A 27,746-nucleotide genomic window follows, 5' to 3' on the forward strand; every position below is an offset into this window, starting at 1 on the left:
AAAAAAAAAAAAAAAGAAAGAAACATCAGGTCATCTAGAGATGCTATTAAGAACAAGAAAAGTTAGCCATAGTTATTAAAGAACATATAACTAAAAAGAATTTACATTTAGAAAATTATAAAGAAATCATATAAATTAAGAATAAAATTAAAGACAAACCAAGAGAAAATTAGTAGAAGATTTGATTTTGCCTTTAAAAAAACAAATTTACAATAGCTGATATAATACACCGTCTCATTAGTAATCACACAAATGCAAACTAAAGTCACTGGAGGATATCTTTAAATACCCAGCAGAATGTGAAGATGAAGATGTAAAATATCAAGTGTTTGATAAACATGTAAAATATGTGAAACACTCAAAACCTCTGGTGGGAGTGTAAATTAGTACAACCACTGTGGAAAATTATTTGGGACTTTCTACCAAAGATAGCCTACTTATGATTTAGCAGTTCCCAAAATACCCATCTATTTAGACCCAATCACCACAAAAAATATACAGAAACTCTTAGGACAATTTGTAACAGTATAATAGAGAAAAACCGGAAATCACTCAAATATGCATCAACATTAGAATTGTTAAATATACTGTGGTGTATTAATACATTGCAAGGCCACATCACAATGAAAACGAACACTACTGCTGAGTGAAGCAGCATGAATGAACCCCACAAATATAATATTGAATAAGAAAGAATGAGTCACAAAGAGCACACTAAACTTTTTTATGTAAAACTTGAAAATAGGCAAAACTAATCTACGATGATAGAAGCAAAAATAGTAGATACCTCACTGGTGTGATAACTGGAAAGGAACATGAGACAACCTTGTGGGATAATGTTTATGTCCTATTTCTTGATCTCTTTGAACATGAGATAACTTTGTGGGGGTGATGCTAATAATTGTATTTCTTGGAATGATTAGAGAGACTGTTTGTGTTGCAAAATTTCATTGAGCTGTGCATTTCTGATTTCTGCAATTTTCTGCATATATGTTACACTTTGACAAACAGATTACTTATAAAACAAGAGGTCCAAAATTCAAAGAAAGGTAAAAATAAATTCAAAACATAAAAACTTTGAGCTAAAAGAAAAAAATGTTTGACAAGTCAACCAAATACATCATTTTACACATACACACATACATACACACACTCTCACACATACTTTCCACACACACACACACACACACACAGAGAGAGAGAGAGAGAGAGAGAGAGAGAGAGAGAGAGCGAAATAGAGAGAGATTTGGGCCACTTACTTTAAGCCAGATCTCATTCTCTTTGTCCAGACTACCTTCTGGCTGCTTACTCCCTTCATCCTGAGTTTTATTTTCTCTGGTAACACAAGGAAACCAGCCAGTAAGGGTTTGGTGCTTGGGTAAATCTGGATGGTATGGTGTGCAAATCTGAAATGCAATTTCAACCAAAAATTTTAAATATGCAGTATGAGAGATAAATAAAGACAATGAAACTCTCCAGCTCAAAACCAGTTTTCCTCTCTTTTTGCGTGCCTATTGATCACATTATTGGCAGAAAACTTTTCTCAGTGTAGAACTTCTCAGCACTCTCTGTTAACATCAAAATATAACTTGTCAGTATAGGAAAACACACATGACAACTCTGCTCATTGTCAGCCCAGGGATCTTACCCAAAGAATAGTCCTGGCATATTTCAGGTAAGTGCTCCAAGATCCGGCCACGGAAGTTTGTCCAGGATGATAATTAGGTCCTCACCGTGCAGCACTGACTGCCCCAATAATGAGGCTACTGAGTCAGGGAAACACTGAGCCCTCAGCTGGGCAAAAAAGCCAGAAACTCCAGGAAGTTTCTCCCACTTTACTTAGGGAAGACAGGCAGGTGAGACTAAAAGTCACTTCATAGAGCTGTCAGCTCAAAATCCTCCAAATTTCCTGACTTCCTGTCATGGTATGCCAGAACTCTGAGGAAGATGCCAGAATTAGGCTGAGAGAACATTACCAAAACAGCTAGTTGCCTGACCATATCTATTTCCCCTTTGTTATTAACAAACTCTAATTTTGCTCCAGGTGACAATATATCCAGTTGTAAATGCTCATGTCCTCAGGATTCCTTACAACTAAGGGAGGTGAAGTAGCCTGGATCTGACCTGTACGATGTGGGTAGAAATCTATAGTGTTGAACTTCCAGAAAATCTACCTTTTTCCCAACAAAAAGGGAAAGGCTCAGTTGGCTTGCATCTGTTTCCCTTTGGCCTGCCCCCTTCTTTTTACTTGAAATGCTGAGTTCATGCCTAGGGAGCCACTACCATATTATAAGGAGGAAGAAGATGGAAGCCGAGGATGGAAGAGCTGGAATCCAGAAGACCCAAAGTCTTTTGATGAGATTCCTGAACTAGATTGGTTCTTTGGTTGATTCCTTCAAGATGTCTCCTCAAATCTAAAATCCTATTGTTTTATCCTGGCCTAAAATTTCTAGAGGACTAAATTTCACTTCTGTGAAAGGGTTGTATTGCCAATTGTTATAATGAATGGAAGAGTTTATTTGGCAATAGAAGCATCTGGAATGATATCCAAGAGCCCATAATCTTCTTTTCAGTATTTACCATAATTCATAGGTGTCATCAGCATAGCATCTTAGAGCCCTCTGAAGAGCCCTTATCAATTTAGATGGATATCCAGAAAAACTGTATTATCTAAGAATTGGTTTCTAGTACTAACTCTAATATTTCTTCAATATTTAAACTTGTCGATTTAGGGAGACTGCCAGGGTAGATGGGGGGAGGGGTCACATGACGTCAATAAGGTACCTGATCCTAAACCAGGCAAAATGAAGCCCAATGGGAGGCCCAAACTTTATGTATGTAGACCGCTTATGGACCTAATCCCTACTTGTACCCCACATCTTTAAAGTAAAATATTTTTTAAAAACTTGTCAATTTATACTTTGATTTTTAATCCATATTTTAAATTTCATTTTATCATTGTAGCAAACTATTAAGTAAAATGTAAAAGGAATTACTATAATCATTTTACATACAAGAAACTTGGAGCCCCAGAGATGTTAAGAGACTTGGTCAACATCACATAATAGTTATATTGGTGGGTTCAATAGTTATATTGGTGTGTCCAATAGTGTTACCTGGGCTTCTTGATTCCTTATTGCTACTTTTTATCCTCTTAAAATAAAATTATCCTGGCCAGGTGCAGTGCAATCCCAGCACTTTGGGGGGTCGAGGTGAGAGGATTGCCTGAGCCCGCAGATTCGAGACCAATCTGGACAAAATGCTGAGACCTGGTCTTTACAATAAATCAAAAAATTAGCCAGGCATGGTAGCACACCTCTGTAGTTCTGGCTACTTGGAAGGCTGAGGTGAAAGGATCCCCGGAGCCCAGCAGGTTGGCTCTGGGTGGCCATGAGCATGCCACTGCACTCCAGCCTGAGTGATAGACTGAGACTCCAACTCAAAAACAAAACAAAACAAAATAAAATAAAATTATCCAAACACAGAGCCTAAATGTAATTTCTGACATGTGCACCTATTAATTCAGATGCTTGTACATATATAACTTGGAGTCAGCCACTGCATAGTCAAACATTCCTAGAAAACTAGTGAAGGTGAGAGAGGCGTGTGGGGGATGAGGTTTCATTGCTATTCTAGAAGCTTTTAATTTAACATCATCTTGTTCCGAGATTAGTAAGGACAAAATTTTATGTTAAAGTCTGGAGTAAGCTTCCATTAGGCATCAGCCAGAGTCACGTCACAATTTTACTCAACCTGGAGTCTATTCATCAGCTTAACGTACCATGGAATGAGGTTCTCCAGTTACCAAGGACACAGGACACTTCTTCTTGTCTTCATGAGAGGAGTAAGCCTGGGTAGCCCACTGATAGAAATATCCTTTGGGAGCATGGAGGCCACAGTCTAAGATGCTGGTTTCTTTCTCAAAAGGCTCACAAATCCCATCTCCCTCATGTACATAGCAAAGGCTTGGCTCCCCTGCCAAGAAACATTGTATACACTGAAAAAAGTGTTTTTATATATGTCATGAGCAAGAATTAACATGGGAGTGTCCACAGCATTTCTTTTCCAGGCTACTAAAGAGAATCCTGTAACTGCCAGTCAGTCTAATGCCTACTCAAACACACACACGCATGCACATGCCTAAAGAAAAATGATTCTTTTTCATTGGGAGAAAGGTAGAATCCAGCTACATAATTAAGGCATAGAAAAGGTTGGGACTAGAGAAGAAGGAACAGGGAGAAAACACAATCAGCTGTAGGTTAGGTGTGGAAAGGAACTTTAAGTAATAGTTGAGTGAGATACTTAAGGAAAACTGGAGAAGTAAGTAATAGAAGAAAGGAAATTTAAATAAATAGGAATTTTATTATGAATTTGAATGCCTTTCATAGTTTTTGAAATATTAAAGTATTTAAAGGATTTGTTTTAAGTCACTGTTTGTTGCTGAATTGTGCTTCTTCAATTGTGTAACCGCTCTGAAACTGGACATTTTGGGTTCCAGGCTCGTAAGGGTTACATATATATTATTTCTTTTAGTCTTAGGACAATCATGCGAGGTGTGGATTTTTTGTTGGGTTTATACATGGAAAACCTGAGTCTCAATGATTCTCAGTGACTTCCCAAAGGAAAGGATCCTTGAATGGTGAGCAATAGAGCTTGGTTTTGAGTCAGACTCACAGAACACAGGTTCAGCAGGCTCTCATTCACATTGTCTCAAACTGAGACTGAGGGACTGTCTTCAAGAGCAAACATGTGAGAAATGAACATTTCAGAAAAACTACTGGGGTTGTAAAGCCAAATGACATTCACTGGACACATTGCAAACTTGTTCATAGGATAATTCCTAATAAGAGAATAGTGCTACTCCTTTGCAGATACGTAGACTCATTTTCTTCAAAAGTAGAAAGCTGAGAAGCAGTTACAAAGCTGTTTATAAAGTTCTGTTGCATTTTCTACCAAAATGTGAGAAACTACTAACAGCACGATTCTAATTTACCATTTCTGCTTAAAGTAATAAGACATAAAAATAAAATAGGATAAAGTTTCAAAATAAATCAACAAGGTACATATTCAATAACATCCTTACTAAAATTTACTGTTACTATAGCATTATTTTTGCTTTTAGTTCTTCAGAGCAACTCCACAGGATTACTTCATTAAGTTGTCAACTGCTTGTCCAATATATGATTGTTAATCATTTTTCTTAATAATTTCCTGAAGTCTAAGATTTTTCTGTGGCAAATCTATCTCTACTTGACAGAAATAAGCCACTGTTCAAAGAATTTGCTTCTAAGTCTACTTTGGACTTTCAACTCCTGTATTCCATCAAACCTGTGCCTACTCATAACACTTCCCCAAAGTCAATATAGGTACTTTTGTAATGTCTTTCCCATGTCTCTCCCTGCCCACCTCTCTCTCAGAGAGTGTGTGTGAGTGTGTGTGTGTATCTCGTCTATCTCTCTCTTTGTCTCTGTCTCTCTGTGTGTGTGTCTGTCTCATCTATCTCTCTCTTTGTCTCTGTCTCTCTGTGTGTGTGCCTGTCTCTCTATATATATGTGTGTGTGTGTGTGTGGGTGTAGTTTTGTTTTGTTCTGTTTTTCTATTTATAACTCAGTGACTGAATCTTCTTGTTTCTTGTCTGTTTTTATTAGCATGGACTTAAAATTTTTGTCTTTTTTTCCAAATCCATCTGAAAATAACAGACCACTTTAAAAATGCATTTTGTAATGGTTCCTTCAAACCTAATCTTTTAAGAAATAATGAAATAGAACTATGTGCTCAACATAAGATAAACTTTTTACTCACTGAAAAATATGTCTAATGATGGAATACATAATTTTAACTTTACCATGTAAAATTTTTAAATATAATCATAAATATAATATTTAAATGTAGCTAAAATAATCTAGATATAGTCTTACTAGAGTGAAAGGTTAAGGAAACAGTAGCTGAACTTTATAGGATCAGATGCGACAGAAACAAAGCAAGGTCTGCTCTTGAGTTAAATGAGACTTGGAGTTCACAGTGTTTGAGAATATATATTTATGTTCAGTATGTGGCTACCAAAAATAAATGATGTAAACAGGGGGGCATGAATAAATACTTGTGTACAGAAGAGGGAGGTAATCAGTCTGACATACTCTGCAGCCAGACCACATCTGGAGTGTTGGATTCCTTTCTGGGTATTGGCCACATGAAGCATGCCAGTTTGGGGTAAATAGGAAAGGGTCTGGAAATCTAATCGCATGAGGGGATGTTTGGATTGGAAAGGGGGATAATGAGGAGGTATTTCAAATATCTGAATGGTAGTCAAATGAAACAGAAAATATATATATATTCTCTGTAGTCTCATAGCAAGGAAAATGCTCTTGATTAAGCACGGGGAGAACCGACTTCCAGGGCCAGCCCTGCCGGGGCCTTACTGTGTGCCCTTGGATGAGTCGCTAAGATGTTCTGAGCCTCAGTTTTCAAACTGGAAAAAAGAGAAAGAATTTTATAACAAATAAGACCATTTTTAAACAGAAAGATCTGTTTCAAGGTGCATTCTCACTGTTAGAATTACATATGCAGAAGGCAGAGGCCCAGGTCTCAAGAGTTAGTAGAAGGGATTTCTGTTAGAGGGCAAAACTGAACTCTAAGTTTCTGTTAGACTTGTGCTCATGAGATCAGCATCTCTATCAGAATTGTGGTACTTGATGTGCACGCACTAAATTCATGGTACCACTGACTATATGGTACATGAAGGGCATTTGTCAAATGGGTGGATGGAAAACCACCAAGATTCCACAGTGCGGCTCTGGTTCTAGAGAGCGGGGGCATTTGTGTGTTCTGTACAGTACTTAATACCTTAATAAATTCTACATGATTATAATCACATTCTACTTTATCTTAAGATTCAGAGACATAGCCGGGCTTGGTGGCTCAGCCTGTAATCCCGCGCCTTTGGGAGGCTGAGGTGAGTGGATTGCCTGAGCCCGCGGGTTCGAGACCCGCCTGGGCAGCGAGACCTCATCTCTACAATAAATCAAAAAAATCAGCCGGGCGTGGTAGCGCATGCCTGTAATTCCGGCTTCTCTGAAGGCTGAGGCAGAAGGATCGCCGGAGCACAGCAGGTGAGGCTGCGGTGGCCTGGAGTGGCCACTGCACTCCAGTCTGGGCGACCGAGTGAGACTCCAACTCAAAAAAAAAAAAAGATTCAGAGACATAAAAATGCTTAAATGTACTATTTAAGTAACTTTGATGTATGGCTGTGCTCCACAGAATCACTGCAATGCATGCAGATGAGAATGGAAAACCATCTGTATCTGAGAAATCTGTTGTTGAAAGCTTTAATCAGAATTGGGAGAAGTACTGTAAACTGCCTCCTTGAATGGCAAGCGTCTAGAGTCAAAGGCACCTTAGACTCTAGAATCAAAGTTATACATTGTTAAAATTGACTCTCCAAGAGTAAAAAAGTTATGATCCTTTGTTATCCTTCATGATTTTATCTATTAAACATAGTCACCAAAAGCTTTCTTGCACTCCCTTTGGCTTAGAATGTTTCTAATTTGTGTGTAGAATCTGGATAATTGTGTCACTTAGTGTTACACATAAGGACCCAAGAAAAATCCTTGGTGACATTACGCTAAGAAGCGGTATAACCTTATGGTTTAACATGTAGATTCTAGAGCTGTATGCACTTCTTTAGTTCAAATCCTGACATCGCTACTTCTAGCTGCATAAGTAAAAGCAAGTTACTTAAACTTTGTGCATCTGTTTAGTTTTCTCATAGTTATTGTAAGGAATGAATGAGATATCTGGCAAGAGATGATATTGTTGTTATTATTGCTAATCTAGATGTTACAGGATATCAATAACTCACAAAATGATACACTGAGACACCTCCAAGAATAACACACAATCCTAGGCAGGAACTCTAGAACTCACCTACACAGTTGAAACCTTTCTCCAGCTCACATGTCCTGGAGCAACCATCTCCGTTCAGAAGGTCTCCATCATCACACTCTTCTCCTAGGCTCCTAGAAGGTAAACATATACAAACACACACAACATAAAATGATGTTCTTGTTTAACTACAATAATTTTATTTTATTTTTTAAGTCAGGGTCTCAGTCTCTTGCCCAGGCTGGAGCACAGCAACATGATCACAGTTCACTGCAACCTCAACTTCCTGGGCTCCAGTGATCCTTCCACCTCAGCCTCCTGTGTAGCTGGAACTATGGTGAGAACCACGTGCCTAGCTAATTTTTTTTTTTTTTAGAAATGGAGTCTCGCTATGCTGCCTAGGCTGGTCTCAAACTTGGGCTCAATCAGTCCTCCCACCCCAGCCTTTCAAAGTACTGGGATTATAGGCATCAGTCACTGCATCTGGCCTAGCTACTATTATCTTAAATTATTATAAGTTTTATTAGCTATTTACCAAGAAAAAAAGGAGCTAAGAGAACGCTTTAACAGAAAAAAAAATCAGACTGGGCTTGCTGGCTCTTGCCTACAATCTCAGCAACTTGGGAGGCTGAGGTGAGAGGACTGCTTGAGTCCAGGAATTTGAGACTAACCTTGGCAACATAATGAGACCCCTAATTCCACAAAAAAATTTAAAAATTAGCCAGTTGTGGGGGGCACGCTCCTGTAGTCCCAGCTACTTGAGAAGCTGACGTAGGAGGATCGCTTGAAGAAGTGGAGGTTTCAGTGAGCTATAATCATGCCACTGCACTCCAGCCTGGGTGACAGAGCAAGGCTCTGTCTCTAAAATTAAAAAAAATCAAACATACATGTATCTAAAGTAGATCAAATTTAAATGTTTACTTAAAATGTAAAAGTTTACTTAAAAACTTATAAAGTATGCTAAATTTAAAGACAAATTAAGCAGCGATTGTTGATTAGCATGTCCAGTAAGTTATGGGAATTCCTAGAAATCAATTCCTCAGAAACATCTGGGAGACCCAGGAGGGTCCTGACAGTGGAGGGTCTTCAGCTTAGAAAAGGCCTACTAGACCTATAATGAATAGTCTTAGAAATAGCAGATTTGGTAAGGAGAAAACAGGCCTGTCTGTGTGCTTTTGCTTTCTATTTATTTTGTTTTATTCTATATGTGCAGTTGTGTAAAAGTTAGGATTTTGTGGATTTGAATGTTCTGTTTATATACCTGGTGATTTATACAGCTCCATTTTCGCCACTGTCTCTCAGTCCAAAGGCATCATAAGGGTTCAGGTCCCTGTCTCTACTTCCTACTACCACCTTGTGGCAGCTGACAGGGAAGAAATAAATGCTGGGAGGAGCAGAATAATGTTTCAGACCTCAAATACTAACACAACTGATGGCTAAATTGGATCGAAGTGAGAAAGTTAGTTTATAGTGAGGAGCCACGAAGTTTATGGGGACAACATATATAAATGTGGGTTGAAGTTCCTACGGATGACCCAAGATTTGGTCACTGCAAAATGGATGAGGGTGATGACTTTTTCTCCTTGACTCTTCACATGTTCAAAATGAACATGTATTTTATTTTATTTTTTTTTTCATTAATCAGTATTTTTTTATTATGGTTTTGTGGGGTACAGTTAAGGGTTAAGTGTACAATGACGTTTCATTCAGGCACCCTGTAGATAAGAAGTGTTTTCCCATCCCCCGACAAGCTAAGCTTCATCAGTGAGGGAGAATTAAAATGAACATTATTTTAACCGAGTAAATGAGGGCATTGGAATGCTAAAGTGCAGTCAGATCCAGTACATCTCTAGTAGCTCTAACCCATTGTTTAAAGTATACTTATGGAAATATATTAAAGATTAAGTAGGTATAAGAATACTTTGAAATGAATTTAAAATATACTATGAGAACAATGATATAATAATCATATTTTAAGTGGTAAGTTGGAAATAAAGAAAGACTAAAAAAGATATGAAAAACAACATAATTGAAGAAATTAAAGAAACTTCAAAAAATTTTTTACATAAAAACAATATGAATCAATGAAAACAAACTGCACTGGGTACCTAATCAAAATGTATGCTATATCCAAGAAATCTCCAAATACTTTATGTTTCAGTGTGTTCATTTACAGAGAGAGGACTACACTACATGGGTGTTTCCCAACAAGCAGTCTAGGTTAATTATGGAGGCCGGCAATTGTATATTATTACTTTGAAAATAATATAAACAATTAGTGTAAACATAGTATGCATGATCTTGTGCAGTGCTGCCCAATAGGGATATAATTAGAGTCACATATAATTTTTTTAATTTTCTAGCAGTCATTAAAAAAGAAACAGGTGAAATTGGTTTTAATAATATATTTCATCTAGCCCAACATCTCCAAAATACTATCATTTCAATCTGTAATCAGTGTAAAATTTTTATTGAAGTAAGTTAACATTCTTTGTTTGCATACTAGACCTTTAAAATCTAGTGTGTATTCTTTATTTACCATGCATCTCAATGAAAGTACTTGGCCTGTATTTAGATGTCCTAAACTTTGTAGATGGAGTGAGATTCCAACTCAAAAAAAAAAAAGTAGATTCACCTACCCAAGTTGTCCCAAATACACTTGAAGATTTTCCAATAACAGAATTCTTTCAGTTTTTAAATATAAATTACTTGTATTTAAATAAAATTAAATATTTAGTTGCATTGACCATATTTCAAATGCTCAAGAGTCGCATGTGGCTGATGGCTCCCACACTGGACAGCATAGATGAAGATATCACCTTCTGTATGAACACCGTTCACAACTTCAGGGCCCTACATCGTGATATGACAGTACTATTAGCAAGTGATACTCAAGCAGATTAAGTGATTTATTTGTATGGTCTTTCTTGTTTTATGTGTCATGGGATGCTCCCAGATGAGCCTGATCTGGAATTCAGAGATATCTTCCCATCAGATGGAAGTATTAGTTACTCTACACAGGCAGTCACCAAGAACATTCTGATGAGGAACCTTGTGAGACCCACTACTAGCCAAGCAGTCCTGCCTTAAGTGAGGTTGCTTTAAGGCACAGGAGAGAATGCATAATAGCAAGTTAGGACAAGAACCCCTCACCCCTTTCTGCTGCACACCCTCCAGGCATGTGGCATCCTGGGGCCTGGAGGTGGACACCATTAGATGCTGCCTTGAAAGACTCCATGATATAGAATAGAGTGTTTTGTTCAAGGAAGGCTCTGCCAGTGTAGCCGTCGTCACGCAGGCCCTCAACACCCTGTAATAGGTGGGTTGCAGACTTAAAATAAAGTGGCTAGAACAGGAAAAACAACAACTACAACCATGTGAGGCATCCCCAGGGAGAGATTTTACTGGAGATGAGCCAGGGGAGTTGGCAGGCTAATACTGAGTTAGGCAGCAGGGGAAAGCACACGGGCAAGGTTTGGGTATTAAAGGGACCTCAATCACTTCCATATAGTAATGAGATCTGGGAACATTTTAGTGTTTGTACTTCTATGAAAATAAATAGAAGCCAGGCGTGGTGGCTCACATCTATAATCTCCGCACTTTGAGAGGCTGAAGTGGCAGGATTGCTTGAGGTCAACCGTTTGAGACTCTCCTGGGCAAAAAAGTGAGGCCCTGTTTCTATTGGGCCTGGTGACATGCACCTATAGTCCTAGCTACTTGGGAGGTTGAAATGGGAGGATCACTCGAGACCAGGAATTCGAGGTTGCAGTGAGCATTGATTTTACCACTGCTTTTCAGTTTGGGCAACAAAGTGAGGCTCTGACTCAAAAAAAGAAAGAAAGAAAAAGAAAAAAAAAGTGTTTACCCTATAGCTTATGAATCTTAGAAGACTGAGAAGATAAACAATATTTAATGAATGCTAAATGATGGGATGAGATTCCAAGAAAGGCTACCGAATCGATTTCAATTAGGGTTTCAAGATGTACTATATTTTCACCTGGTCTGGGAAATTAAAAACAGACTGTTTATTAGGATACAGGGTCTAAGACAAATCATGGTGCCTAGTTTCCAGCCTCCTTATTCTAGTAGTTTTATAAAAGTAATAAATGAAGAGCACCTGATCTCAAACCAGGCAAAGTGGGAACCAAAGGGAAGCCCAAACTTTACCCGTATGATGACCACTTTCATTCCTAATCCTGAATTGTACTCCATATCTTTAAAACAAAAAATAAAGAAAAAAACAAAAAAGTAACAAATGAGATTGGATGAGCAGTAAGGATAGGCTGATGTAGGGATGACCAACTGTCCTGATTTTCCTGGAATTTGGGCTTTTTCAGTGCTCAAATGGAGAAAGTCTCAGGCAAACCAGAATGAATGAGTCCCCTAGGTTGACAGCACAAGAAGCAACAGAAAAAGAAACATTGTATGCTAAGAATCCAAAAGAGTGATTCCATCTCTACCTTGGTGGTGCTTACAGAATAGCTGGAAATTATATTGTAATCAGTTCTTCCCAGAGTCACATAAGCAACTGCCTGTGAAAAGTTCAGGAAGCTATACTGCCTTTCCTCAGATCACATAGCTAGGTAGTAGTATAGGCCACTGGTCCAAAAGATATCCTCTTTCAGCATCATCTGATGAGGAACCTTCTGCATAAATTCCTCTTCTGAATCCCGGCCCAGCAGTGTTCATAGATGCCATAAGATAGCCCTCAGAGAATCAGCCTCAATATCCCAAAATTCTGGGGTGAGCTCTAAGCAAAAGTGTATCTCTCCCATAACCAGGTAGAGATGTCAGTGACCTCTCAAAATCATGACCAAGTCCCAGAGTTTGTAATGTCAACACTAGAATCACACAGTGCCTTGCTCCCAACATGCCCCAAACAAGTCAAACGTAAACTGGAGACTGAACCTCCTGGTCAGAGTAGGACAGATGGCCCCACTCACACATTCCCACACACGCAACACTCACCTTGCCACTTTTCCATCTCCGCAGTAAGGAGCTCCATGGATGTGGTTCAGAGGAGGGGAAGCTTCTCCCAGTTCTTCTCCAGCTTCCACTTGAACTTGGTATTGATACATCTGCCCAGGTGTGACCTCCCTGTGGAAAGCATCAGGCTTGTGACCACCACATCCACAAATGGAGACCTGAGTTGGGTCCTTTGCGGATGATTTGTAGAAGTTTAAGGAAAATATTATGGGGAGCAAAAATGTGAAAAATATGCCACATTGTCTAAAATAAAGATCAGGGCACATAGTCTTACAGAGCCATAGACTAAAATCATATTTATTTTTGTATCCCTATATGTTCCACAAAGCAGATATGCAATAAGTGCTTGCTGAATTAACACTAAATTTAGCAGTCCTAGTCAATTCAGAAAGATAGTATTTCAAGTGTTTTTTTAACCACATTAAAACAAAACAACTGCTGGGCTCGGTGGCTCAGCCTGTAATCCTGCTCCTTTGGGAGGCTGAGGTGAGTGGATTGCCTGAGACCGCGGGTTCAAGACCCGCCTGGGCAGCGAGACCTCATCTCTACAATAAATCAAAAAATCAGCCGGGCGTGGTAGCGCATGCCTGTAATTCCGGCTACTCGGAAGGCTGAGGTGGAAGGATCGCCAGAGCCCAGCGGGTAGAGGCTGTGGTGGCTGGGAGCGGCCACTGCACTCCAGTCTGGGCGACTGAGTGAGACTCCAACTCAAAAAAAACCAAACAAACGAAAAAAAAAAAAAAAACAACTAGTCAAAATAATTCTGGTATTGTCAGAGTAATCAAAGAAGCTGGATAAGAAACTTGGACTCAGGATGACCCTTCTTAAGTCTATGGATCATAGTTTTCTATTATCTCAAGACAATTCTTGTCTTGGGGAGACTGAGTTCTTAAAGGTAAGCTCAACTGTCTAATAGTAGAAGGTAAGAACATTTTCCACCATCATTTGGGGGATGCAAGAAGTTCCACATTTAGAAATGCATTAAATTACTCCCCACCTCCAAACCTATGAAATTGCATATATACCAGGAATGGAGTTGTATCAGTTGATGCTAGAGATAGAAGGATTTTATAGGGCTCTTTCTAGAGCCCAAGTGCACTGCTCATGTGGAGAGAGTGAGAAGCTGGGCATTTAGAACGGGGAAAGGGCTTATGAAGCAGGGCTGCTGATTCCAAAGACAAATTCTGTCCTCTTCTTAATTTTTCCAGTGCCTGTCCTAATTGCAAAGCAATCTCCGAAGTAAAGCTAGGATGGGAGTGACCTAGAAGGACAGGATCTCAAAAGGTTATTGGGACTTCCATGAGTGGCTGCCATAAATCTTCTGTCAAGACCCTCTCTTCCTTAACTGAATTTTCAACTCAACCACAAAACCTCCACTCCCTCACCTGATGCAGCAACCAGCAAACAGGAAATGTCTCAGGGTTTCAAAAACACCTTTCAATTCCTCTGTACTGGCTTTAAGATTTTAATAGGAAAGACTCCTACATATCAAAGTCTTTTCTATTTCCAAATTTATTTCCCCTCAACCCTGGGAAGCAACCCTCTCATGAGAGTGCCAGATATTTCTAAAGCAAAATCAATTTTATATCCTAATCAATGCAGATGGTTTCCCTTCACAAGGTGGTTCCTATCAAACTTCTTGTCTAGCCACACATAAAAATTTTGCACTGTTATGTGGCTGGGAAGGAACTGGGAGGAAACAGTAATGTTTACTCTTCTTAGGGGAAAACTCATAAGCAGGTAGCCACAGCCTTCAACCATCTGAGTTTGTAAAAGGCAATGTGCTACTGAGGAAAGAGGACCAAAACGAAGTCCAGTTGGGAAATTGGGTTCTAGTCCCAAGTCTGCCATTTACTAGTTACTCAACCAAATTAAAGTCAAGCTTCTGTTTTCTCATCTATAAAATGGGATATTATTGGCCTTAAACTGTGTGTGTGTGTGTGTGTGTGTGTGTGTGTGTGTGTTGCAAGTTGTGAGATAACAAATGTCATTTTAACTTCCTATTTAAGGAAGTTCAAAATGATTTTTTTCTTTTAAAATCCACCCCATTATCTATCCCCTATTTGCATTAGCTCTTTGGTCATTGCACTGTCTTCTAGTTCAAATTAAGAGAGCAAATAAGGGAAGAAAAATGTAAGAAAACTCAAGGTGGACCCTTTTTTAAAAAATCTTTTTTGTAGCCATGATAGACTGCCAAATGTACCCTGTCCCAGATGTTGCCCTCTGCAATATGGTTTTGTTGCCTCTCCTATCAAAAAGGAGAGTTTATTTGTCACCCCTTGAACCTGGAATTGGCTTTGTGACTTGCCTTGGCTAGTGGAACACGATCATGAGTAACATAAAGCAGAATTTGAAAAGTACAAGTGTTTGGGGGTTTGCCCTCCCTGCTGCTGGAAACTCTTCCACCACCATGAGAAGCCCAGACCAGGCCTTGAGAGACATGAGAAATGAGGCCCTCATCTTCCCAGTCATGCCAACTGTTCCAGCTGCGGCCACTAATATGTATGAGAGGTCATCCCAGGCCACCTAGCTCTGGCCAAGTCAGTCTAGACGAGAACACCCAGCCCACCCATTGAATCATGAGAAACAATGCTTGTTGTTTTAACCCACTACATTCTGTGATGATTTCCAGTGCAGCAGAAACTAACTGACACAGGAACATCTCTGATACAACTTTGTTTTACCAAAATTCTGCCCTCATGGTAAGTCCCTGAGCAAAGTTATGAAGTGGAGAGAATTTGCCATTGGAGTTACCAGCCTCCTACCCTAGACATTGAATTCTTTGTAGGTAATGACCTTACATAGTCTGTGTCCCTAGCACTGAGCACACAGTGCCAGGAACATACTAGAGCTCACTAAATGTAGAAAGAAAGAGAAGAACTAAGAGAAAGAGGAGAGCTGGAAGAGAAGGCAGGAATAGAGAGGAAGGGAGAAGTGAGAAAGGAAGAAAGCATAAAACATATCATGAATGAGACATGACATTGACTGCAGGGTCTTTGGGGCCCTTGACCTTTTTGCTTAGCTATGGAAGAGTCAACCATAACTTTTGAATGTCATAGGATCTACAGCAGATGTTCAGACAGTTACAGCAAGGAAACAGAAATTAAATTGTCACCAGATAAGAGTAGCTAATCAGCTTATTTGTGGCAATTACATTCAGTCCAACTGAAATGTCCCACATACTAACCTCTTTTTTCAATAATCATAACACTGGCGTCAACAAGCAGACAACTGCTTGTCCTTTTCTGGGAAATATTTTTCTTCATCTCAGAGATGCCACCTTAGAGTAAAGTCTCCTCTGAGATTCTAAACATTTCTCCAACTAAGGGCACATCAGAACAGAAAAAAAATGGGGAAAGGAAATAAAACCCACTCCCCAGTGTCCCAGGATGCCCCACAGTTTAGAAGGCCCTGCTACCCAACTCACACGTCTGTGAACTTCCTCTGAGGGTGAGTCACCACCACAGGCAAGCCACTGGCAAACGGGGGATCACGGAGAACCTGGTACCTCACAGGCCTGCAGCCAGAGCACAGGGGACTGTGGGGCTGAGAAGTCAGGAGGGCCGCGTCAATCTCCATCCGCTCATCAAAGGTGTAGACTCTGACCCCCGAGACCTTCCCATCCACGTGCAGTGTGATAGTGAGTGGGATGTCACAGAAAGTGTCTAAGGGGCCCAGGTGCATAGACTCCTGGTTTTCCAGCAAGATCTCCGTGTCAAAAAGGGCCTTGGAGGAGTCCATGGAGAGGTAAGTGACCCACAGGGTGAGAGTGTCAGCTTGGACTGGGTGTTGGAAGAACAGCTCCAGGCTACAGCCTTCTGCGGGGCAGGGGACCGTCATGTTCATATGGTACAGGTGGAGCTCAGGACTCCAGGCCCGCAAGCTGGGCTCGCAGGGCTGATCCACGTCAGGAGGCCCTGGGGGAGACGAGCAGAAAGACACATCAGGAGCTGCCATTAAAAGTCTGCAAATGAGCACCCCTTATCCACAGCCAGAAAGAGGAATGAAGAAGGAATTTGGCATTCCTACAGAAATTGGTCATCCTAGTGAGTTAGATCTTAAGTACTAGAAGGACAAAAGTGTAAAAGCAAAAAGTATCACACTTTTGTTACCCTATCCCTCTTCATGGTGTCCTCAGCAAGAGGAATTCAGTAGAGAATTGGGAATGGAGCCACTCAGATCCTAGGTAGAAACAACAGACTGACTCAGAGAAGTTAAGTCATGTCCCTAAAGAACCCTTGACTAGAGGAGAGTTACAAGTACTTGGTTTATTGATTATTTATGATAAATACATGCTTTTGGAGTACAATGTTAATTTCAGTCTTCCACTACAATAATTGTAGTGCTCCTCACAAAACTTTTCCATTCCCTAAGATACTACCTTGGAAGACTTTTCAATGGAAGGGTAACCAAACTTTAAAACCATACATTGAAATCTCCCTTTCAGTGCAGGTGTGGGTGAATAGGTAGGTAACTGTGTGAAAGGATCTGCAAGCAGGAGATATAAACATTATTGAGTGGGGGGGGGAGGATATTCAAAACCAAGTAAAAATGCAACAATGAAAAATCAAGCATCACAAATATATTGAAGTAAGCTCTGTGGAAGTAATCCACACAAGGTGGTTTTCTTTTCTATCACATAAGGGGAGTTTAAGAAAAAGTGTCAAATTAGGAATCAGCAGAGTTGGCCTCCTGTCAGCGCAGTACCATTAACTGTGTGACTATAGCACATCTTTCAAGCCTTAATTCCCTCATTTATAAAATGAGTAATAAGTTTAGCCCTACCTTACTAGGTTAGTGTAGATCTATACTACAATGCTCCATAAAAATTATCTGCATTTGCCAAACTATAATTATTTTGCTTTTCATAATTTGGAAAATACTGTCCCAAAAACCCAGAGAAAATGAGTTCAAAAGTGTGTGTGTGTATGTGTGTGTGTGTGTGTGTGTGTGTGTGTGTGTGTGTGTGTGTGTGGTGTTATGTTACATCTTATGGTTCTCACTGCTTTTTGTCTACATTGTGAGTTTGTTCATTCATTCAATCAAAATTGACGTGCCACTTTTACACCTAGCACTAATCTAGGTATTAGAGATAGAGGAGTGAACAAGAGAGATGAATGTCTTACTTTCGTATATCTTACAATAGGGTGATAGATGCAACAATACATTTATAAAGGGATATAAAGTATAATACTAGGTAGTGATGGCATTTTGAAGAAATATAAAGAAACAGAGAATTATGGGATAGGGCTGGGAAATATTTTAGATCATAAAACCAGGATGCTCTTTTTAAGAAGATGATACTTAAACAAGGAATGTGTCTTGTTCAATTTCTAATCCCCATAGCATTTAGAAAGTAGTTGGTGGTCAATAAATGTTCATTAAGTGTCACTAAAGGCATTTAGATCCTATCTGTAAATCCATGTGTTTACAACTGTTCTGTTAGGGATTCAATTACTTTTATTGTGTATATTTTAAAATATGACTTGGTTCTTCACCCTTTAAAAGCAAAGGAAGATACACATTTCTTATTAATTATATGTCCTTAGTTTATTAATGATGTATGATAAATTAATGCTTCTGAAGCCCAATGTTAGTAGTTTGAAAAATTACTCAGTTAATCCCATGTTTATCCCAGAGTACTAGCAGAGTAACGTCCCTTTGAAGCCAATCCAACAGCAGCTCTGCCAGTCAAGAAGGTGTTGTGATGACCTCACAGTAAAGCATGAAGTGGGGGGGGGGTTCCTCAAAGTTGACTTAGTTTTCCTTAAAACGCAACACAAGAATTAGAACCCAAAACTTCTCATTCCTTTCATCTCTACCAAATAACTTTGAATTTTTCCAAGAACTAAAAAGAAAAAAAAAAAAAAGGACAAGGCCAGGGAATCAAGCAGGCCTTAAAAAGCTAGCAAAGAACAAACTGTTTGCCTCAAAAATGGCCTTTTAAAAATGCCAATCTCTAAATGAGTCCACTGCAGTAAATTTTATATTCACTTTCCATTCTTTTCTGAAGATTCTCACTTGAAAAAAAGTCATATACGATCAGTCAAGCAAATTGTCTCCCTCCAGATTTATCCTTGAGGCCCTGTCACTTGAGTAACTGGAGCCCAAGATGACATCTGGCAGATGCTGTCAACTCTTTGACCAATATCCTCTTTTTCTCCTGTCACAGTCAAGACTGCAAATTAATTCAAATAGGACTTTGTTCAACTCATCTTAGTTTTTAGGATCTGAGTAAATATAAGGGAAAAAAACTCCAGAGAAACAATTTGATGATGAGGTAAACATTAAAGATGGTGATGCTGGAAGAAACCAAGCCATTCATCAGGAGGTGCTAAAAGTCCTGTCAACAGCATTTTCTGGACTTGAACTGGGAAAAGATTCATGCTGTAATTTGTCTTAGGGGCACTAACATACATATGTATGTGCATATGTGGCTATTTGAGAAGCTGGGGGAGGGACAGAAAAAGAAATAGCAAAAATATTTCCCCCTCCTAAAGCCTATCTTAGATCATATCCAAAGCACAACCAGTACCAGCGATTAATGGACTCATAAAACAGCATAGATGAGAACAACCAGTGTGGAACACCTAGTCCCCTGCCCCCACCTAGACACCCAGCAAGTGCGTGAGTGTTCTTTGCAGGGTGTTCTCTCTTACTCTCCTGATATAGAAGCATAAGAGATCAGCTTACACTGTCACATGGCATGGCCACTACATGGGGCAATAAGCACACGTAGCACTACACTCCCCAGCCATCTCACCCTGAAGTCACCCTCTGAGTTCACTGCCTTCTCCATCCTCTGTCCTATATGCTGATCTCTGCTTTACCACAGCCACAGGACCTCCACATTAAGGCACATACAGGACATTCTGCACACAGAGACACCAGGTAGTCTTTTCAAGGCCTCTGGAGATACCCAGCCCCGCCGTCCCCCACCCCCAGAAACACACGGCCTTTTTTTCACCCTGCCACTGCTCCACCCTCATTCTCAGTGGCCCATGGACATAGATCAAAAGCCCTGATACTTTACCCACTGCCTCCTCTGGGGTCCAGTAACCTGAGGAGTCACACACCCGCTGGGAGGAAGCCATGTGCACATACTGACGAAATGTCCCATCTTCAGTGCAGGCATCACACATGCTGCCCGGGGCTCTGGACGATGAAGGGACAGACATGGGGATAGCACATTAGATGGACTGGAATGAGAAAATCAGAACAACATTTTTGGGGGGAGGTGTGATGGTTAGTAAGGCCCTGGAGGGTAACTGAGGACACGTATTTCTCAACTCGCTTCCTTTTTGTGTAGACCTCATATCTGCAAAATCCATACTGACATGGAAATCTCAAGGTCATGAAGCAGAAAAATTTAACTAGGTTATAAAGGAGGCCTGTGGAGATGAAAGTGGGCAACTTTTGCCTAGGAACATTAAACCCAAAACAATTACAATCTGAATCTTTCGACATAAAACACTTTTCTGCACCCACTCTCAGTAAGTCACTCAAAAGATCTCTTGCGTTTCCCCCACTCAAAACAAAGTCTTGAGTGAACTTATTGGTTATATGTATTCTTATGTTTTAAACTACTTTTAATTGCATACATAAAAGTTATGTAAAATGTAATGTCCCTTAGCTCTCCATTGCCACTGGGGATATATCCAAATTCTATTAATTTATTTTAGAGTTGTGGGGTATGTGTGAGGATTTGCTACATTAGTAAATTATATGAATGTGATATTTGGGCTTCTAGCAAGCTTCCTCTCCCCCCGATAGTGGACATGGTACCCAATGGGTGCTTTGTGCCCTTTATTTTCCCCTGACTCCCTCCTTTAGCACTGCCCAACATTTGTTGTTCCACCTTTGTACTCATGTGCCCAGTAGTTAGGACCCATTTTCTTAAAGAACTATCACAAAACCCAGCAATCCCACTTCTGGGAATATACCCAGAGGAACATAAATCACTCTGCTAAAGATACTTCCACACGAATGTTCCTTGCAGCACTATTCACAGTACCAAAAACATAGAATCAACCCAGAAGCCTTTACCATGACCCAAGTTCCTCCACAAGCCAGCTCCAACCTCACCTACTACAGTTCCTCCATGACTTTTTATTCTCAGCATAATGAACACATCACCGTTCCACAAATACATCACACCCTTTGCATCACTCCACAAAACACGTTATTCTCTCTGCTGCCGAGTAGCCTTTCCAGGCTTCTCTGCTTCGCAAACTCCTACTCATCCTTCAAGAGCTGCTCAAGTATAAACTTTGCAGCAGCCCTTAGCCTGCCTCCTGTGGGTGGCTGGCAGTCTTTGTTCCATGCACCAGTGTATCTGTTGGCCTCCTCTCCATTCCCTCCTATGTGGTGTTGAGAATTTCCACTCACTCCCTCCTCCTCTTTGCCTGTGAACAGGCCCAGGTCAAGCTCTCTCCTTCTTTCCATACCCCATCAAGTAGCACAGAGACTGGACTCAGCAGTCCCTTTATGAATGCTTGTTTTATGAATGTCCATGAGATGATTAACACAGTCTATGAAGAATTCTACAGGTACCATAATTGAGGTAACCAGAAGAGATAGAGAAATAATAGCTAAATAACAAGAGAAAATGCTTCATGAGGCTTGTCTCTGATTCTTAGACTCTTTTTTGAAGCCCAATTATGAATGACACATCTGAAAATGGAAGCATTAAATCAGGGTCTTTCAATAGGTACAAGGAGAAGAGTAATATTTTGTAATATGCTAGAAAAAGTAGTATTGTAAAAGAAAGGTAATCATTATGATAGCAGCTCCTATTTTTAAGCCCCTTACATACCTGGCATTGTGCCGCTATGTCGTGCTTTTCATAAATGATTTCTAATCCTTATAATAGCCCTATGTTTACAAATGAGGAAAGTTAGGCTCAGAGAGGTTAAGCAAATTGTCTAAGGTCACAGCAAGTTCCTTAATTCCTTTGAGCAAGTTCCCAAATACCATCTAGTGTCCAGTGCTTTGGCAACTAAAAGGTGTCGCTAAGATCCAACCTCTGACTCCAATCAGTGCTCACTCCTGATGTGGACACAATCTGAAGCCTTGTTTCTTTGATGCACTCAGACTTTTTGGGCGGCTGCTGAGTGCGTAGCTGAGGCTCCTCTCTGACATAAGGATTCCAAATACCTGCTGGGGTGGAGTAAACACAACTCCAGGCATGACACAAATCACCGGGTATGTGACGTGAGTCCCCCTGACATGCGTTTGGGAGGCCTCAAAACTGTAACCCACCTCACTGAGAAAAGGAAGCAATTTGAAGGCATTTCTGGCAACAGACTCTCAGCGAGCCAGGACTGATGTCTGCTTTATCGTAACGTTTGTACCAGAGGGAGAATTCAAAGATTAAATTGTTTACATGTATTACATAAACGGATGTAAAACTCCAGTTTTCACAGACCCACAGAGGACTTACTGTTTAGCCAGTCCAACCAAAGCTGCACAAGGTCACACTTGCAAGAAGGCAATTCCTGCACACTTCACGTAGATGTGTGTTGACTCACAAATGGACCCCGTGAGAGCTTGAGAGTTGAGGACTAGGAAACTGCTCTGTAGGGGTGTGAGCCTTAAGTGGTGTCATGCACAAAGTATCTATCAAGGTATCAGGGACAGGTATCAAGATTCCTGGAGGCTGGGAACACCACTTTGAAAGAGAATTCAAGGTTTCCTCCTATCCCTGTCTCCCTCTGGATTCTCTCCCCAGGTTGTCAGTCAAGCTGAAGGGCACAGAAACCTGCTCCTTAGCTGAGGCTTGACACCCAAAGGGAACATGCGACACAAGGAGGAGGAGGGATCCACCTGCTAGAGGGGGAAAGCTCTAACTTCAAGGAAATTATCTCTTTCATGTCCCTTATTTCTGAATTTCCAGCAGATTCCTCAATTCACCTCCATTTAATGGTGGGCTCTTGGGCCAGCTACCATGTTTTTCTATGTCTCAGAGTTCTCACTTATCTTGCAGGGGCTGTGCCTATGGCCAGGACTAAATTGGACAAGTGCAGGTAAAATGCCTAGCCCAATGCTTCTCACATAGCAGGACCCAAGAGATGAGCTACTGTTGCTATTCACAACACATAGTAGGTCTTGAAAGAGTCCAGTCTGCGTGTTACAGATGGAGTTCTGGTCCTTCTCGGGTAAGCCACATTCCCCCAGCCTTCCCTCAAATTGTCAGATGTCATTCTTTTTCCTACCGTTCATTCCTTTTTTGTTTTTAACAAAAATGTCCCTGACACTCATTTACACTAATATGCAAAGGACGAACGAAAGTTAGTTGTAGGTGTAAAGGTTTTCCTCATTAAACATGTATTATGTGTCTGTGGTGGCAGGGCAAGAGACAAAGAGACACAAAATAGTCCCTTGCCCTCCCCCTCGTAGTGCCAGTCAAAAATGAATAGATGATGACAATTCCAAAGAAGGGAAGTCACAGGGTCCAACAGGAGGTGGAGAAGGTGTAAGAAATACCCGCACATGTCAATGAAGTCCCTGATGTACAGCTTGTGGCGGTATGTACACTCACATGTACCCACTCCAGAACTGCCTGGAGAAACATGCCTCACGGCCCTTCCCCAAACACCACTGTGCGAGTGACAAGCCACCTTCCACCCTCACACAGTCAGGAGCAGATGACTGGGACAGGTGGCAGGTGTAGTGAGTACTCAGAAGAGGGAATGCTGGCCACCCAGAGAAGGCAGGCTAAGTGCTACAAAGTTCATGCTTGAATAGCTCCTGAAGGGTATGTAGGAGTATGCTCAACAGAGAAGGTTATTTGGAGAGGCTTAGTTCTGCCCATTTCATCCATGCCATGTTGGTCAGTCTCTCTGGGCCTGCCCTAGTAGGAGAGAGCATGTGTAATGAACCACTGTCTCACACAAGAGCCCAAAGCTCTGCTGAAGTGATGAAGATGGAACAGACTGTAGGAAGCATTCCTGAGCAGTGACGCATGTCTATAGTTCTGAATTGGGGTTCCTCTTGTGTCGTATTCTTTTCTTTGTTCATATGAATGCTACAGAGAGCATGAAACCACTGGCCCATGGCAAGCACCCCTCTCACCTGTCGTACACCATGCCACTAATAGGAGGCAGCCAGTGGATCGTGAGGGACTTGCGGGTCTGCCCGATGACCATGGGTGGGATGGGAATGGGAGTGGGCTTTCTGCTTTCACTCCATTGCTGATATACCAGGTCCAAATAGCAATGCATTCGGGCCACTTGGTTAGGGGTGAAGCTGTCAGTGCAGTTATCATCTGAAGAGAAAAAAAAGGAGCACAAGAGATGGAGAATTTAACCTGTGAAGTCCACCAAGGTGGGAATGAACACTACCTTGTTCAAGACTGAGTTACCAACACCTAACCCGACGCTGTGTACTCCTTAAGCTCAATGTGCACTTGCTGAATGAAAGAACAAATACATTCTGTTTCAGAAAGTACCTAAGCTGGAAGTGGGTGAGAGAGGGCAGACATAGCACTTGCATCTCTTTGAGGCCATTGCCTCAGGGCTGGCTGGCCAGGGTGAGACCCAGCTGATAGTTGCTTATTCAGCAAACCACAAGATGGCAGTGTTTCAACAGATGACCCGTTCACTTGGGAACATTTGTGGACTTGCAGACACCTGCTTTCTTGCTTAGTGATGCTGCCAAAGGCTAGTGAGCATTCAGTGGAGTTGCACGAGAAAAGAGACAGCCAAAATGTCACGGAGATAAAGGGGTGGGAATGGTGGTCCCAGCTCTACTTTGAGAGCTGGCAAAGTCTTCCTATTAGGTACATTTTTCATGGGGTTGGAAAGGGAGTTATCTTAATTTCAGGGAATTTTCCAATGAAAATACAACAGTCAAAGACTGCCCCACTCTGTTTCTTAAATGTGTCCTCTTCCCACCTCAAAGGTAGTGCTACGAAGCTCTGTCCTCTGATCTCTCTGCCCCTAGCAAGGGCCACTGTCCATGTCCGGGGAGGAGAAGTGTTGGGGCTTATGTGTTTGATGCACCTGAATTATCCACCTCAGAGAAACACAGAAACGTCTTGAAGGGTGACAAATGGAGCCAGCTCATCACTTCCCTTTAAGGTCATGAGCAGGGTCTGGTGGTTTATCTTTTTTATGGATAGCTCTAGAAGAACTTATCAAACAAGCCCCTGAAACACACAGAAAAATTATCTTCCTTCACCATTGGAATAGGTCATCAAATCAAATCAGCCCTTAATTTTGGGGAAAAATTTGAGTCCATTATCAGGAGACTGGATAGTTTTACTTTTTTTTTCTAGAAACAAGGAAAGTATGAGATACAGAGAAGAAGGATAATATAGAAGTCGAACTGAAGGACAGGACCAGGCAATACAGTTGTCACCAGGGTCAGGAAGACACGGTTTTCAAAATGATATGGCACCATTTTGGTAGGGCTGGGACAGTGGCAGGTAATTAAGAATCAGTGCTTGGCTAGCATCGGAAGAAGATAATCTGGTATTTCTTAAACACATAAAATAAAATAGAATTATAATCTTAAATTAACCAAGCCACCTTGTTGATCAACTGTAAAAACAGTACAAAGAGCAAACTTTACCCACAAACCTCTTTCCCCCATCACAACAGGACTCTCCTTTAGAGTAAATGCCTAAGGATGTGAACAAAAACAAGAATAACCTAATTCTAGAAGTTGCAGGAATCTCAAGAGGGTTTTACTATTTAAGATAGAAATATATAAATAGAAAACAAAACACGAAGATGGTGATGATACCTGTGTAGCTCATGTAGTTGCTGAATGGCGCCCCTGGGAAGTAGGTGAGGCCACAGGTGTCGTTGGTAGGCTCTGGGTCCTGGCACAGCTTACTCTTGGGCATGGGGGCAGTGTCGGCACAGAGGTCTCCTGTTTCCATGGATGGCACTGTCTCCCTGCAGGGATCATCGCAGGATTCTGTTTCACTGACCCCTTGGAAGACATGGTAGAGGCCTAGGACATGCCCCACCTCATGGATCATGATGTCGGTGCGGCCAGGTATCCCATAATAGGCTGTGTTGAGGACAACGCCACCTGCAATGGAAGGTTTGGAAAACACCTATGAGCACAGAGTGGCTAGTAGCCTCTCCAGTCCCTAATTATGTCTTCTGATGAACATCAGCCATTCTGTTTCAACCCTAAGGACACATTCTATAACTTCCAGAGGCATCTGGTCATCACTCTTCCCTCTTGCCACAAACACCCTCTTTTCCTTCTTTAGCCCCTATTATGCTTGAGTGCTATACTAGAGGCCAGAGATGTCAACATGGACAAAACAACATAGCAGAGGGCCAGGATTCTCAGCACTGTGTTCTTATTAAAATCACCTGGGGAGCTAAAAGAAAAACACACACACACAAAGGTGAGTTATTGGTCTGAGTGAAAGCACATGGAATTTGGAGGTGAGGAAATCTGGGCCTGACTCCTAGCCCCTCCACATACTAGCTCTGGGAACTCGAGCAACTGTTTGACTGCCTAGAACTCAGTTTTTCTGTCTATAAAGTAGGGATAGTAATACCAGTGTTTTAGGTCTTTTGAGTACATTGTAGGAGTTTAATAAATGACAGCTGTGTAGGCTGCCTCTGATTTCACAACCTCTACACTCAAGGAGTCAACATCCAGTAAGACAAAAGACAAGTCAACTGAACTAACAGGAAATTCAAAACATCACAGGCACTATAAGAACATGTCCCACCCTCATTCCCCCAAAATCTCCCAGAGAACCATGAGGTATTTCAGAGAAGAGTTTATTGCATCTGGTTGGGCTTAGATGAAACACCTAGTAATGTCATTGTACCCATACAAAAGAAAAGGCTACGGAGAATTGAGTGCCCCAACTGCTATTTGCCTGGCTTGTTGAAATCCCAATCCCTGCTTCCCTCCTCTCCCTATGGTTGAATCTCTTGACTTTCCTTCTTTATTCCTCAGAATTGTCAGGACCAGACCCAGCCTCATCTCTAGAACCTGAGACAGAGAATGCCAACAGCTCTGGATCAACCCTCTGGGAACCAGAGTCACCCCTGGCCATGTTGCCCAGCTGTCCCTGCTCTTCCATTTCAGGTCTGATCCCCATTTCCAGGACTCGCTGCATTCCCCACACCTGAGTTTTCTTTATATCAATAGTCTTCTGAGTACAGCAGGCCCTTGAAAACAGCCCTGCCTTCCTCTTGCCAGATCATATTTCAAGGACTATTCCTGTTTCTAAATTCCATGCAATGTTTCATAGATAACCACACACATGACTTTACAAGCAGGAGACAACACAAGGGATCTGGCACCATGCCTGTTGGTACTCGCTAATAGGTAGCTCAACCTGCCTCTTGACTACTTACTACACAGGACAGTCTCTAAATCCAAGTTCTAGTCTCTCCCAGTCTACTCAAACATGCTGGCATTAACCAAACTGTGTCCAGCCTTATATTCTGATAGTGTTTACTTTCAATCTAAAATAGAGCTAGACCTCACCTCCAATGTTGATCATCTTTACCACTTCCAACAAAAATTCTTATTCTGTAAGATTATCATATTTTCCTTTTATAAGGTTACTTTCTGAATATGTCTTCCATTTGTGCATAATCACGTAAACATAAGGTTAAATAGTCTTGAAAATAGGTTTATTTCAATAACATCCAGAGTGCTGGTATTGGAAAAAACACGGTATTTCCACCTTCCAAGACACCAACACTTTGTGTTTACACATTTTATTACATTTAGTCAACTTTATCGAAGTTCATGCAATGTTATACCCTCCATCCTTTAACAGCAACATCGGCCTTCGCATCATGGAGGAATTCTAAGAGAATGACTTTCTGTCCTCCCCCAACAGTCCTTTCAAGTGCCCTCACCTTCCTCATCTTCTGCCTTCACATTTT

The 27,746-nt window shown here is 41.0% G+C and overlaps 1 protein-coding gene across 1 annotated transcript in view; it reads right to left on the reverse strand.

The window, feature by feature from the left end:
• Positions 1-27,355, reverse strand: part of LOC103254383 (pappalysin-2-like) — a 158,676-nt gene extending 131,321 nt beyond the window's left edge. Inside the window, exons 1-9 of the mRNA XM_008052475.2 lie at positions 27,340-27,355; positions 25,615-25,908; positions 23,941-24,133; positions 19,901-20,022; positions 16,295-16,784; positions 12,850-12,978; positions 7,924-8,015; positions 3,782-3,975; positions 1,260-1,406 (exon numbers count right to left, since the gene is read on the reverse strand). Of these exons, the coding sequence (XP_008050666.1) occupies positions 1,260-1,406; positions 3,782-3,975; positions 7,924-8,015; positions 12,850-12,978; positions 16,295-16,784; positions 19,901-20,022; positions 23,941-24,133; positions 25,615-25,908; positions 27,340-27,355 (1,677 nt within the window). The remainder of the gene's footprint in view (positions 1-1,259; positions 1,407-3,781; positions 3,976-7,923; positions 8,016-12,849; positions 12,979-16,294; positions 16,785-19,900; positions 20,023-23,940; positions 24,134-25,614; positions 25,909-27,339) is intronic.
• Positions 27,356-27,746: the final 391 nt, after the last annotated feature.

This window comes from Carlito syrichta, unplaced genomic scaffold (genome assembly GCF_000164805.1).
Source record: "Carlito syrichta isolate Samal-C Ts95f unplaced genomic scaffold, Tarsius_syrichta-2.0.1 Scaffold277815, whole genome shotgun sequence".
NCBI lineage: Eukaryota > Metazoa > Chordata > Mammalia > Primates > Tarsiidae > Carlito > Carlito syrichta.